General features: G+C 48.2%; 1 protein-coding gene across 6 annotated transcripts in view; it reads right to left on the bottom strand.

Annotated features, from left to right (window-relative positions):
- The window catches only part of EDA (ectodysplasin A), a 1,298,941-nt gene that overhangs the window by 656,279 nt on the left and 626,930 nt on the right, over positions 1–15,732 (bottom strand). For all 6 annotated transcript variants that reach the window (XR_011199055.1, XM_069209933.1, XM_069209941.1 and 3 more), the window contains exon 2: positions 14,272–14,374. Coding sequence is in view for 5 of the 6 variants with exons in the window: in XM_069209933.1 (XP_069066034.1) it covers positions 14,272–14,374 (103 nt within the window). In the remaining variant the exon portion in view is untranslated. The remainder of the gene's footprint in view (positions 1–14,271; positions 14,375–15,732) is intronic.

The following is a 15,732-nucleotide window of genomic DNA, read 5'->3' as shown; positions in this document are numbered from 1 at the left end:
AGTCCCTAGTAAAGTGCACTAAAGGTGCCCAGGGCCTGTAAATCAAATGCTACTAGTGGGCCTGCAGCACTGGTTGTGCCACCCACATAAGTAGCTCTGTAATCATGTCTCAGACCTGCCACTGCAGTGTCTGTGTGTGCAGTTTTGACTGTAACTTCGACTTGGCAAGTGTACCCACTTGCCAGGTCTAAACCTTCCTTTTTCTTACATGTAAGGCACCCTTCAGGTAGGCCCTAGGTTGCCCCAAGGGCAAGGTGCAGTGTATGGTTAAGGTAGGACATATAGTAATGTGTTTTATATGTCCTGACAGTGAAATATTGCTAAATTAGTTTTTCACTGTTGCAAGGCCTGTCCCTCTCATAGGTTAACATGGGGGCTACCTTTAAATCTGATTAAAGTGTAGATTCCCTTTGGGAGAGGATGGATATATGGAGTTTGGGGTCTCTGAGCTCACAATTTAAAAATACATCTTTTAGTAAAGATGATTTTAAGATTGTGCGTTTGAAAATGCCACTTTTAGAAAGTAGGCATTTTCTTGCTTAATCCATTCTGTGACTCTGCCTGTTTGTGGATTCCCTTTCTGGGTCAGTTTGACAGTTGAGCTGTTCACACCTCTCCTCTAGACAGTGACACAAAGGGGGCTGGGGTGTAGCCTTCATATCTTGATTAGCCATCTGTGCTGGAGGGGAGGGGAGAAGTGGTCACTCACACCTGAAAGGACTGTGCCTGCCCTCACACAATGCTGTCTTCGACCCCCTGGTGAGTGTCTGGGGCCTGGCCTGGACAAGGAAGGATCTTGCAAACACTTGAGACTTTGCTTTGAAGTTTGCAAACTTCAAAGGCAGAACTGAGTATAAGAAGCAGACCCAAAACCCCAGACTTTTAGAATCTTTCTGGAATCAAGAGGAACCTCTGCCCAGGAGAAGAGCTGAAAGAGGAGTACTGTCCCTTTGCTGTGTTGCTTTGTTGGACTGGCCTGCAGTTGCTGCTTCTGCCTGAAAAGAGTGCAAAGGGTGAACTTTGCTGTGTGTCCTGCTTGAGAAAGTTCTCCAATGGCTTGGAGTAGAGCTTGCCTCCTGTTGGAAGTCTCAGGGACACCAAAGACTTCAACTTCCTCGACCTGCAGCACTGGGAACTGTGTGTTTTGTGCTGTGCAAGAGGAGAAACCAATGCGGCGACGCCAACAACGCCGCTGGCCTGCACCGTGACCTGCCGACGCCGCACGGAGTCACATTGCCCCGCTTCGCACCGCAACCCTGGTCTCACCGACTCCGTCATCGGATGACTTCACTGAGCCGCTGCTCGCACCGCGACCTGTGGGCCCTGCACTCCGGCATCATCTGCTCACACCGCAGCCTGGGCATCCCCGACGACGTCGCTCCTGCTGACACCAGCGCCGCTGCCTGCACCGTGGCCTGTGGACACCGCTCATGAGGAGCACGAAGCACCGTCCCGTCCCGCAGCCCCGGTCCACCGACGCCAGCACCATCGGCTCCAGTGTCGTCACCAGGCATCCTTGCCTGCACCGTGGCCTGTGGACACCGCTCGTGAGGGTCACGAAGCACGTCCCGTCCCGCACCGCTAGCTTGGTCCTACAGACGACAGCGCTTCCGCAACGACGACGTCCCTGCCTGCACCGTGACCTGTGGACACCGCACATTGCACCGCCCCGCTTCATACCGCAGCCCTGGTCTCACCGACGCCACTGGACGTCGTCACCAAGCCGTTGCCTGCACCGTGACCTGTGGGCACCGCACGTCGCATCGTCCCGCTTCGCACCGTAGCCCCGACGACATCCCCGCCAGCGCACCTGATTTCATCAGCCGGAAGTTCGAACCCCGAGGTGCGTGACTTCAAGGGCCTGACGACTCCTGCACCGACTCCGGAACCGACGCCAGCGGCACCGCTCTCCGGAGCTCACAGCGAGGATCACGACGCCCTGCAAATCCAAGGTACTGTTTGTGGGTCTTCCCAACACCACAGCTGGCCCACGACGCCTAAGCCAGCCTGAACTTTTGGTTTTGTTGTTCACGACACCATGATAGCCCCAGGTGGAGTTATCGACTTCAAGGAACTGTATTGTTAAGTACATCTTGCAGCATTCATATTTTTATTACTGTATGTTGGATTTTTCTTATCGTATTTGGTTTTGTTTTATATAGATAAATATTAGCTATTTTTCTAAAACTGGTGTGGTGTCCTTTTGTAGTGTTTTCACTTATTACTGTGTGTTATGCGCAAATGCTTTACACATTGCTTCTGAGATAAGCCTGACTGCTCGTGCAGAGCTACTTAGGGGGTGAGCAGGGGTTATCTGAGCGGGTATCTCCCTTATCCTGACTAGAGTGAGGGTCCCTACTTGGACAGGGTGCAAACCGACTGCCAACTAGAGACCCCATTTCTAACAATGATCACTTGCGTAGTACTGTGGATCATAGGTTTCGCCGTACTTCTCATCGTCATCCTGATACTTTACATTCAACTGTGAGGGGCTGTGTGCTGCCCCAAATGGACCTTCATCATCCCAGTCGTCATCACCCTCCAAAAGATGTACTAGAATTAGAGGAATTATCTTACTAGCAGAAGAATGCTCCGGAGTACTTCTTGCTGTTTCCTGACTTCTGCAGATTTTTTCTTTCATCGACGGTGTAGTCGACGAGCTCATTGAAGCTACAAACAGCAATGAGGAGACCATGGTCACTGTCGTAGACGATGACGATGTGTAGGTCTTCGTCGCCGATGACGTTGTTGTCTTTGTCGACGGTGGAAGACTCGTTGTCGATAATGTAGTCGTCAGCGCAGCCGTTGACGGTATTAATATAGAAACCATCGTCAACGGTAGAATGACACTCACCACTGCTATCGTCGTTGAGGCTGTCATCAACGGTATAGTTTTGGCCAATGGCCTGTCAACTGTAGGAGCAGAGGAAGGCCTTTTAAATGGTTCAGCAGACTTAAATGGAGGCACAAAAGATGATTTTCTAGGCCTTTCGGAACTGCTGACATGTCCTCTTTTCCCTTTTGTGGAGAATTTGTGAGGTGATGAAGTGCTGCGGCCTTTGTAAGACCCTGAGGTGGTCTTTTTGTGGCCCTTTCTTGGCTGCTCTGAGGAAGTCCTTGAATGAGATCTAGGTCTCTTAGATGACTTTCTGGAAGATGTGGAAGAATCATCGCTGTCTGAAATAGAGACTGGGTTGTCTCTAGATTTTAGTTTCTGTAGCCATATTAATAATCTGCCCTCTCTGTGCTTCAGTGGTCTGGGTAAAGTCAGTATGTGCAGTCCTGATGAGGGTCTTCAGAGTGTAATATCTTTTTCCCACAGGTCTTGCAGGATCTGACCAAACTCTTCTTTTCCTTGTCAGACATATTGTAGGCCTTACCAACAATCAGTCAGAATAAGCTTTAAAGAGTATAACCTTGAAGTTATGTCAAAAGATGTGAAGAATTGACCAGGGCTCTGAGGAAACTCCCTAGCACGACGTGCAGTAGAAAATCTGAGGTGCTGGAGCTTCTCTTAGGAAGGTTCTAGAGGGTGGTGTTGCTTGATTGGTGGACCCTGAAGTTTGGTCCTACTTCTTAAAATGACTCTAATAGAATGTTAAACTGAGAGGCCTAAGGGCCTTTAGGTTTAAACCTATGTTAATACTGCTTAATTAAATATACCGGGGGCTCCCATCTCGACAATGGGGAATGATTCAAGTATGTGAATCTATGAAAGTTCCAAAACTGAAGTAACACCTATTTCCAAGGGAGAGGGTGTTACCTCGCTCTCTCACAGAAAATCCTCAGTTCTGACTTCCCCTGCCAGAGCTGGTCAAGCAGTAGGAGGGCAGAAACCTGTCTGAGGGGTAGTGGCAGCAGAACGGGCAGCCCGGAAAACCCCAGAAGACTAGTAGGAACAATACAAGGGGGTCCTCTAAGGAGCCCCCAAAGTGCATGGAATCATACAATCAATACTGGCAACAGTACTGGGGTATGAGTCCGACATGTTTGATACTAAACATGCCAAGGTTCGGAGTTACCATTATGAAGCTGGATACAGGAAGCAACCTGTGTCCAGTACACGGGTAAAATGGTTTCCTCGCACTTACGAAGTCCAGTACAATGGAGCTGGAGTTCGTAGGGGCACCTCTGCTCACGCTGGGGTGCACTCACACAAAGGGACCTGCATCCTGTCCTCTGAGTTAGGAGGCCTACCATAGGGGTGAGTTACAGTGACCTGGTCCAGCGACCTGTGGTGAAAGGGTGCATACACCTTTTCACGCAGACTGCAATGGCAGGGGTGCAGACACATTTTGCAAGGGCTCCCATGGGTGGCATTATACATGCTGCTGACCATGGCAAATGCCCTGGGTACCTAAGTACCATATACTAGAGATTTATATGGGGGCACTTCTGGGGGCCAATTGTGAGGTGTGCAAAGTCCTACGGAATCAAATTTAGAGGGAGAGAGCACAATCACTGGGGTCCTGGTTAACAGGATCCCAGTGAAAACAGTCCAAGCATACAGATGGCAGGCAGAAAGTGGGGTAGCCATGCCAAAAAAGTTTACTTTCATACACAGGTTTGAGATGGAAGAGAACTCAAGAGCCAGCCATTCTGCCTGGAATTAATTTTAGAGGCATCCAAACTGCCTTCCTTTAACTTCCAAGAGTAAATGTGCTAAGATTCTACAGAGGAACTGCAATATCAGCATGGATAGCTTAATCAGTGAAACAACAACTAGGAAAGGAAAGTGGAGAGCCACAAACAGTGCTACAACAGATCCTGACAATGGGGGGTGTTAGGCAACTTCTAACAATGCCACACAGGGCCAAACAGCACAGACTAAAGATAATTTGAATTGTCCAAAGGAAGAATGGTTGCAGCACCTTGGAAGGAACCGTGGAAGACACGGACTGTGTGCTGATTCCTAGGTAAATGCTAAAACTATCCCGAAATGCATGGTTCAAGCTACTGAAATTCAATATACCCCTAGCAGACTTTGTAAGATCTACAAGCTCCCAACTACAGAACTTCTGTGTTGCAGAACTGAGGAACGGGTTCCTTGCCAATGTGCTGTGTAGCTGGCCAGTGATCAAAGAGTATTGGGCAGTAATCAACAGAGTGGAAGACATCAATGGTGGAGGAAATCTGCTCTGAAATGAAACCTGCTTATTAGGCTTGATGGCCCACTTGCAGAAGAAGAAAATCAATAGTAAATTCATAGGCCTGGCATTGCTGTTGGCCAAAAGGAGTATAACCATGCGGTGGAATGAGGCTAAAATAATTCCCCTCTCTTGAGTCTGATTTACTGCTGGGTGACCACCTGGGACACTAAAGACACACATAAACAAGAGACCAAACTGAAGGGGTGTGTGACTTACCAGGCTAAGATGGCGGACGCATTTTAATATCCACACTGACTGCCCGACATCCTTCCTTTACCCTGCACTCCCCCCACTCCATCTGACTGACACACAATGTGGGTGTAAATGCCTGAGCCATTTACTTGCCATGACTGGAGGGTCTCAGGATAAAATGAAGGGCCAGAGCTCCTGATGGTGGCCTTATGATGTGGTGATCCGTCTGTTGCAGTACAGCAACTGCAATGCAATCTTGCAGGAGGCCCAGAAACTATCGGACCCGACAGTAGAGAATTTACGGAACATGATATTCCCTGATTACACTACCGGAGCAGCAGCAATAGTCCTTCCTAGCAGTTAAGAGGTGCCTACGAGCATTGGGAGTCAGATATTCACTACTATTCACGGCGAGACTCCATGTGCCATGTGATACATGATGGCCAGAATTCCTTCTTCACAGATTCTAAGGACGCATGGGATGGGATTGAAAACTCTGGACTTGCTCCCTCTGGCTCAGCTACACCCATAGTCACCCCTGCTGAGGGTGTCACAGATGCCGGAGCCACCAACAGGAGCACTCCTCATGGCCATATAACACCCTGAACCTGGAGAAGATGATCTGCGAATTACGTATGGCCCTCCAGGCCGCCGTCCGGGACTCAAAGCACTTATCAGACCTGCCTGAAGAACTGTCCAAGTCCTCACTTGATGATGGCTCATCATCAACCTGGCCCTCCAAGATATACTCTGTCACACCTCTCCAGGTGATGCCTCAAACTGCAGAGGAACTTGGCTGAACACTGCTGTGCACTGTTTGGTATCCTTTCAATTTTTGTTTTGGGTACACGTGGAACGTTAGGTGGATGCTCACCAGGGACATCTCCCATATTGAGCAAGACCTACTGGGCTACAAATTACTAGCAATCCTGTCATCAGTGCCCAGGGGGAGACTCCTGCTGCCACAGCGCGAGCATGCCACACTTCTGGAGCACCCTTGTTGTCTTAATTATGCCACTCATACTTCCAAGACACATGTGGAGGTGGACAGAGTGGGTCTCCTCTTGGTGTGACTTGTATGTCAAGAACAACCCAGGCATCTCATACTGGCACTCCGCTCAACTACTGGCTCCCTTCTCCACACTCAGAACGCTATCCACACCAAAATTAAAAGATACTACACCTCCATGTACACTTCGGTTGTATCCGCAAGCCCAGACACCTATGACTCCTTCTTAGCTTCCATACCCTTACCCACTACACCCCCAGATCAGCGGCTTGAACTGAATGGCGTTATTACCCCCATTTCAGATCCAGGAGGCCAGACTAGCACTAGCCACAGGGAAGACTCCGGGCCCGGATGGTCTCTCGGCTGAATTTTATAAGGCAGACTTGCAGATGCTAGACGATGGGGCTCTTCAGGCTGCTTGCCTGTCACCTTCTCTTTGTGAGGCACTACTTATCTCCCTGCCCAAGCCAGACCGTAACCTCTCAGTTTTAGGTCCTACTGCTTTCTTGCATTACTCAGCACAGACTACAAACTACTGGTCAAAATTTTAGCAGGCCATCTGGGCCCTCTAGTACCAGCACTTATACACTGTGATCAAAACGAACTTGTCCCAGCCCGGAACACTTAGCTTAATTTGTGGATATTTTTTTGAGTTATCGAACATGCCCCCCAGGTTTGGACGCATTCAGTTGCCTGGTGCTGGACCTGGAAAAAGCATTTGGTTTCCTGGAGTGGGACTTCCTGTTTACAGTTTGACCCTGTTACGGACTAAGCCCCAGATTTATTAACTTGGTGAAACTACTCTACATGCATCCTTTGACAAGGGTGAAAACTGAAGCCCTGATCTCCTCTCCAGTTGCAATCCACAGGGCCACCTGTGAGGGTTGCCCATTGTCCCTTCTACTTTTCTCCCTGGCCATCGAACAGCTAGCAGCCGCCCTTTGCACACATAGACAGGCATGGGGGATTTCGCTCGGGGACGGGCTACACTCGGTCTCACTTTATGCTGACAACCAAATCCTAATACCTACGAGACGTACATTCAATCTCCCCGGACATAGTGCCATATTCAACAGGTTTGCCTCGATCTCCTGACTTAAAGTGAACTGGTCAAACTCATGCCTTTACTCCTTTAGCGCTACTATCCCAGATCCCGTTTATCATCTCGGGGGTGCCAGTTTGACCTGGCAACTCGTGACGTTCCAATATTTAGACATCCATGTTACTGTGTCCTCATGACCTGTTTGATGTAATCTTACCCGAACTGTGTACTCAATACGGACACAAACAGCATTTTGGAAATTGCTCCCGCTCTCTGTCACCGGGACGATAGCTCTTGTCAAGATAGTCATGCTACCACCCTTACTGTACTTTTTTACCAATCTCCCCCTCTGTGTCGCAAAATCTTTCTTTCAAACACTCGAGAAACTCATGAGGGACATCCTTTGGACGATATGCACTATAGGGTGGCACTCCAAAACCTTCACTTGCTGACCACTCAAGGGGGACTACTTGTACCCAACTTTAAGCACGATTATTTGGCCTCATAGTTGCAATGGGTGGCCATGTGGCTGGCAGGACTCCATCTATCAGACACGGACACATTAGTCCCAGCCTGGGGTCAACTTCACATTGTATATTAATTTCACCCCTGCACCAGGCAACCACCCCCACCCTCCATACTGATGCATGTAGCACACCAGTGTTTTACATGGAGTCTACGAATTACAAAAGCTACCCAGCCATATGCACCCCTGCGCTTCCATTGATAGTCACTCCTAGGAGAGACTGTATTATCACCACAAGGGAACTTATTGCCTGGCAGGAGGTAGGCCTGCACACACTGGGGGATCTTTACCATAAAGGCTGCCTTATACTATTTAAAACTCTAATAACCAAAAAGGGACTTCCACCTGGTACCTTCCTTTTGCACAACTCCATAACTGGGGCACTTGATGCATGTTGGGGAGGCACGCAACAGGACGCCCCATGCACCTTACTGGCCAATATCTCCATGTAATGGGCATGGGTCACCATCTGACGCGGTGGTTAGCCGAATCACTGCATACACATGCTGCAATTCCACTGACCCCATTACGCAATCGCATGGAAACAGCGTGAGCTGCTCCTGCACAGATAAATAGTGGAAGGCCATAGTAAAATACCCAGTGTTTATCACACATAATACACAATTCTGTCTTATGCAATACTACATACTCCACAGGGCCTACCTTACTCCTGATAAGATAAATCACTACTAGCTCCGCACTGACGCTATCTGCCCTCACTGTTCTCTCCTTGATGCTGCTCTAGCGCATACGCTTTGGGAATGCCCCTCCCTTTGTCAATACTGGCTAGGTGTGACCTCTCTTTTGGCTGAATGCATGGAGCGACTCTTGCCCTACATTTGGGATGTGTGCTTTCTTGGCTTTAGAGGCAGAGACAAGAAACACAGGGCCACCCCCAGATTGGTAGATTTAGGACTGCTTCTAGCCAAAAATGTGATCACTAGTGGGTGAAGTCACCTATACTACCTGTGATCACTTCTTGGGAACTCTCTATGCAGTCCTCGGCCCGAGCAGAGGGTGCTGCCTTATACAGGGAGGATACAGAGGCCTGGGTAAATATCCATTAGCAGCTAGCTGGGTCGCCATCCTGACCGCTTTTCAAGCCACCCTAACATCTACAGCTTACGTCGCCTGATGTGTCCTCGTTCCCGGCGGCTGTGGCCACTCCCCCAGGCACCAGCTTATCACACAGCGTGTTTATTGCTCACTCCTGACAACACTCCTTCCCAACATGGCAACAGATGACACCCTCCTCATTCAATTATAACAGTGCTTTTCCGGTACTCCCTCTTGTTATAAAATGGCGCAGACCCCAATATTGATGTTACTTATTTAGTTACGTTTTTTCAATGTTTCTGTTTCAAACAGCATATAGTGAGTCTTTTTGCCTACTGCACTGATGCTTTCTGATGTTCATATTTTTGTATAGTAACATATAATGCTTACACACAAAAATTGTTATAAAAAGATTAAAACAATAGACCAAACAGAAAATACACTATAAGGTAGAAAAACAGATTGCCCATGCTTGCTTTTGTTCTTTTTATTTTTTTATTTCATAATAGTTGGCATTTGGTTACCAACTTCAATCATATGAGCCACACACATCGGCTGGTAGCTCACTTCTACTTTTGTCTATTTTCTGACATCTTTACTTTTTTCTTTTCCTTTTCTTTATTGTCTCTTTCTCTCTCCTATCAGTCTTTCCATTCCCTGCTGCAGCTGCCACTGCGGCCCCACCACCCCTTCCTGAGAAGCGCTTTCCCACCCTCCCAACTCCCAGCTGACTGTACCCTCCCGCCTCCCTCCCCTTCTTAATGGCGTCCTCTGCACACTGAGAGGGCAACTCCACTGACCTCCTGGTCAGCGTCTGCTCAATCTCCTCTGCGCAGCTCCACTTGTTGCTGCTGCCTCTGCTGCGTTCAAACTGAGAGCCTGCCTGACTCTCAGTTTGAGGTCCACCTCTACCCACAGGCTCCTGCCTGTGCCTCAACCCTGGTGATCTAGTGGCCATCTGTGTGTGAGTATCTTGCTGCCACTTTTACTTTTGTCTATTTTCTGTTACCTTTATTTTATCTTTATCTTTCCTGTCTCTTTCTCTCTCCTTTGAGTCTTTCACTCTCCCCGCGTTCTATTCCCTGCTGATGGTGCCTCGGCAGCCCTGTCCCCCTCCCTCTCTGCAAAGCACTTTTCTGCCCTCTCAGCTGACTGGACCCTCCTGCCTCATTTCCCTTCTTAATGGTGGCCGTGCAGAGCAGGCACGCCAAAGCAAGCCCATCTGTGCCCGGACCGCGCCCAGTGCCACAAAACCTGGTCCTCTGACGCTCCATCGCTACAACGTAGAGACCCACCACGCGCTGAACCCTGGACGGTCCGCCGCCTGCCATTTTGCATCATCTAGAGACACCCATGGACCTTTCTCTTGCCTCTAGTGCCACCGCAACCTCACCCTACACCAAGCACCGGTTCCTCCCGCCACTGAGCCATCAAACACCAACCTGCAAACATGGCATAGAACTCTGAGGCCTCCTAGACTCCAGCCGCCCAGACATTGCTTTTCTCACAGAGACATGGACAAACCCAGCGTCTCCACCGGACATTGCCATCCCCAGCAACTACAAACTACTGCGCAAAGACCGGCCTTCTCGCCCAGGCGGCGGCCTGACCATCATACACAAATCAACCCTCTGCCTGACAACCAACACGGAAGCACACTCCCCCCTCATGAAGCACCTCCATTTCCAGATACACACCACCTTCTGGGGCACTCTCATCTACAGGCCACCAGGCCCCCACCGAGCCTTCAGCGACTCCATTGTCAACATAATTTCTCCCCACGCTCTTGCCTCCACAAACTACTTCCTCCTCAGCGACCTCACCTACCACATTGACAACAACAATAACACCAACACCGCTTTCCTGCTCGAGAACCTTGCCACAATAGGACTAAAGCAACTGGTCACCATGCCAACACACATCACTGGACACATACCCAACGTCATCTTTTCCACCAGCAACAACATCACCGTCAACAACACCTCCAGGCTTCACTGGACTGACCACCACTGCATTCATTTCACTGTCTCCACACCAACAATCCACCTCTGCACACTCCGAGCCCCAATCAGAAAATGGAACCTGATCACAGAGGAACAGTTCACCAACACCCTCAGCAAGTCTCGTCCGCCCCTCACCATAGACGCTAACATTTCAGCATGGAACTTCCACCAATAGATCTCTGAATGCGCCAACACCCTAGCACCTCTCCGTAAGACCTCAGCTAAACACCACCTCAAGAAGGCCAGCTGGTTTTACCCCGGACTCCAGGTGCACCTACAGAAAAGAAAGTCCCCTGAAGACTTCGAGGCCTTCAAAGCTGCCATAAAATCCCACCACCACCTCATCTGAGTCACCAGGAAAGTCGACCTGCAAGACCCTAACAGTGCCTCCGCTCACAACACCAAAGAGCTCTTCACCATGGTCAAAGAGTTCGCCAAACCCCAATCAAAATCGGCAAACATCTCTCCATCTCAAGACCTCTGCGACAAACTAGCCAACATCTTCCACCAAAATATCAAAGACATATACAACAGCTTCGGACCCCAAGATCCCCCGAGCCCTCCAACAACCCCCCAGCTCTGACCCTCCAAACCGTCACAGATCCTGCACCCCTGCAACACCCTCACCACGAGACCCACTCAACCATGAGCAGCATCCACTCCAGAGCCCCTACAGACCCCTGTCCTCACCACATTTTCAACAAAGCCAACACTTCCATCGCACCCGAGCTCCCCCACACCCTCAACTGTTCCAAAGATACAGCTGCCTTTCCTGAGGACTGGAAGCACGCCAAGATTCGTCCGCTCATGAAGAAACCCATGGCCGACCCCCTGGACCTCAAGAACTACCGCCCCATCTCTCTGCTGCCTTTCCCAGCCAAGGTGATCAAAAAGGCCATTAACACACAGCTCCATAAGCACATCGAGGACAACTACATCCTGGACATCTCCCAATCAGGAGCAATCACAGCACAGAGACTGCCCTTGCTGCCACAGATGACATTCGCTCGCTCCTCGACCGCAGCCATACAGCAGTCCTCATCCTCCTGGACCTATCGGCCGCCTTCAATTTGGTTTCGCACCTCATCCCCATGCTCCAGACTCCACGCAGCTGGCACCCAAGGAAAGGCCCTACAATGGATACGCTCCTTCTTGACTGACAGAACACACAGTCATGCTCCTGCCTTACTTGTCAGAACCTAAGGAGATCAGTTGCGAGTTCCACAGGGCTCCTACCTGAGCCCCACACTCTTCAATATCTACATGGCCCCGCTCACATCCATCGTCAGGAACCATGGGATGAACATCATCTCCTATGCCGATGACACCCAGCTGATCATCTCACTGACCAAAAACCCCACAATTGCCAAGAAGAATTTACACAACGGGATGGAAGCCGTCGCCATCTGGGTGAAGGGCAGGTGACTCAAGCTCAACTCTGACAAGACCGAGATCCTCATCCTAGGACCCTCCACATCAGCCTGGGATGACTCCTGGTGGCCAGCCACCCTCAGCACCCAGCCCCATCCCAACAAACCACCCTCGCAACCTAAGTTTCATCCTGGATTCATTGCTCACCATGACCCGCCAAGTCAACTCAGTCGCATCCTCCTGTTTTCACACACACTGACTTCTACGGAAGATCTACAAATGGATCTCAAAAGACTGGTGCAGAACCATAACCCATGTCCTGGTTACCAGTAGACTCGACCATGGCAATGCCCTCTATGCCAGCACCACCCAGAAGAAGCTGAAGAAACTAAAGCACATCCAAAACACCTTCGCCAGACTGATCCTGGGTGTTCCCCGCCGCGAACACATCACCCATCACCTAAGAGACCTCTACTGACTTCCTATCGAGAAAAGAATTAACTTCAAACTCCTCGTCCACGCATACAAGGCCTGCCACAACCTAAGACCCACCTAACTCAACCACTGCATCACCTTCTACTCCCCTACCAGACCTCCCTGCTCCACTCAACAGGCACTAGCCACCATACCCCATATAAGGAAGACCTCGGCTGGAGGAAGATCCTTTGCCTACCTCATGGCAAACAGCTGGAACATCCTGCCCCTGCACATCAGGCAGTCACCATTGTTACCTCAATTAAGGAAGGACCTTAAAATCTGGCTCTTCAACTGAAGCACAGAGGACAAGCCCCCTCAGCACCCTGAGACCCTTTAGTTTAGAGGAAAACGCTAATGAGAGAGTGGGCACTGGAAAAATAATTGTGATTTGAGGTAGGGGCTACTGACTTTATGTCAGATTTACTAACGTATATAAGAAGGAAACTGTAAACTCCTGACCTTGGCACATGTGAACATCCACTCAAAATGACAGATGCTTCAATAGGTCATTATTATGTAACAAAATTGCTTTTATCATAAACTATGCCTGCGTGGTCACATACCATATCCGGAAGCCAGTTTTTCAGTCTAGATATGATTTCTGTGTTGATTTTATAGTTAGGACATCACAATAACCTTGACTGTAAAATGTCTCTGTATCTATTAAGCCTTTCTGGTTGATATAGAAGAAGGATCTGCCTCATTGTCAAAGGGATATCCTTGAAAGGCAGATGTTATTCCATTGTCCTGTAGTAGAAGTACATTAGCAGATGGGTAACATGCTACGCCATAGCAGTGGGGTGCTGAGAAGGAAGAGCGTTGCCTTGAAATGTGGCCTATGTGGAAAGTATTTTGGTGTAATGCCTGATTGACAAGAGTGGTGCTCTTATACTGTTGTAGGTCGCTGCGTCTCCGTGTGTAATGATGGGATGAGGAGTGAGGGTTAGAATATGTGCAAATTACATTATTTATTTTTGTGTCTGTTGCAAGGGTCCGGATACAGCCCTTCTTGGAGCAAAAAAAGAGAAGCCAATACCCTGCCCTGGTTACATGTAAACATGCCATATGATTTATATAGTCCCCAACAGTAGTGTCAAGTGAGCAACCCACAAGCATGCACTGAAAAAACGCAGTCTTAATATATGATTTGAAGAGTCCACCAGGGAGTTTTAAAAAAGAAACCTACAGGAATGCACTTGTTGCAGGCCTCCAGGGTAAATGTTCTATAGGTTCCACTCAGGCTCCACCCAGAAGCCAATCACCCTTCACTTGCCTGTTGTTAAATGGGTACTGTTGCCAAGGTTAGTAGGGAATAACTGCACAGTAACTGCATTTATTTCTGTATTTACAATTACTGCTCAGACAGTTTTGTTAAACCTCAATATCCCCTAGTCTGCAAAGTCCAAAAACAGAAGATCTTGATAAGAGCATTATTTTCCACTTACCTTCTGACCCTTCACTCAGTTTGCTCCGCTTACTTCTGCGGACATGTCTGCTCACTTCTAGATGTGCTTCTACCTCAGAACCAAGACGACTCAGCAATGCCAACTGTAAAAACAAATACAAAAGTCTTAATTTTGCACGAACGGGATAATGGAGAAAATGGGCAAGAAGCATTATAAAGCGTGAGCATTATAATGTGTGTGTAAAGCTTCTGTACTGGACAAAGCTAATTTAAATTAAATGTAGCCTAAAATACAAAACTTTTTTGCAAACTTTAACCCAGTGACTTGCAAAAGCACAGGGTTTGCCATCATAAAATGTTCTTTTAAATGTACTAAATCCTTTTTGAGTCCGAAAATCCTTCCCGAATTTCAAAGGTGTTTTGAGACTCATTTCGAATTATCATTAGGAGAGGGCCTGAAATGGGCAGGATATTGACACCCTCAAATGCCCTAAAGTAGCCTAACTTGGCAGTGAACGCCTCAACATCAAGCAGAAACACAAGTGACATTTTTATACGTTTTTTTATACGGTTCCTACGGGTTAAGTAGGACTGAGTATATGTCAACCAGAACTTGACAATACAGAGGATGGTCGACATATATCATCAATAAATGTTGGTTTGTTTTGGCTAGCTCTTGAACATGACCACTCTGATTCCCAAGGAATTCGTGAAAACAAATCTAACTGTTTCATTTTGTTACTCTTGCATGCCAATGTCAAAGTAGACTACCTTGGCACTGAACGCCTCAACATCAAGCAGAAACACAAGTGACATTTTTATACTGTTCCTACGGGTTTAGTAGGACTGAGTATATGTCAACCAGAACTTCACAATACAGAGGCTTAGTCGACATATTTCATCAATAAATGTTGGTTTGTTTTGGCTAGCTCTTGAACATGACCACTCTGATTCTCAAGGAATTTGTCGAAACAAATCTAACTGTTTCATTTTGTTACTCTTGCATGCCAAGGTCAACACAAGAAAGATACGAGAAAGCATTTTCAAAACATTTATTGAAAAGATCACATTCTTGCAAGGAAAGCATGATCTGCGATTCTTAGACAGATGAGATGTTACTGTAATCAGCATTATTAGAATGGTGAACAATACAAACAATTCAACCATATTAATTGTTATTAATGTTTACCAACTCCTATCTGTTACTAATACTATACTAAAGAGAGCACAGCAGGAGTACCCTCTGCCAGATCATTTGGGATAGTCTAATCCCATACCTTGATCTTAGATGTCAGGAAGCTGGTCTAAGTGTACAGGTTACCTTCCTTCACAGGATGATGGTCAGTGGTCAGCATGGCTGCATCTCAGTCACAGTTCACAGCAGTTCCATGATAATCTAGCATTAAGTGCTTCTCTCCCCAAGCCTAGCCTGGATGCTGTTTATATAATAAAACACTGCCCTTATCGTAATGTGATAGGGGGGCAGATCAGCTACTTTGGT

The sequence above is a fragment of the Pleurodeles waltl genome, chromosome 2_1 (genome assembly GCF_031143425.1).
Source record: "Pleurodeles waltl isolate 20211129_DDA chromosome 2_1, aPleWal1.hap1.20221129, whole genome shotgun sequence".
Lineage (NCBI taxonomy): Eukaryota > Metazoa > Chordata > Amphibia > Caudata > Salamandridae > Pleurodeles > Pleurodeles waltl.
This window is presented reverse-complemented; position numbering and strand designations above follow the sequence as displayed.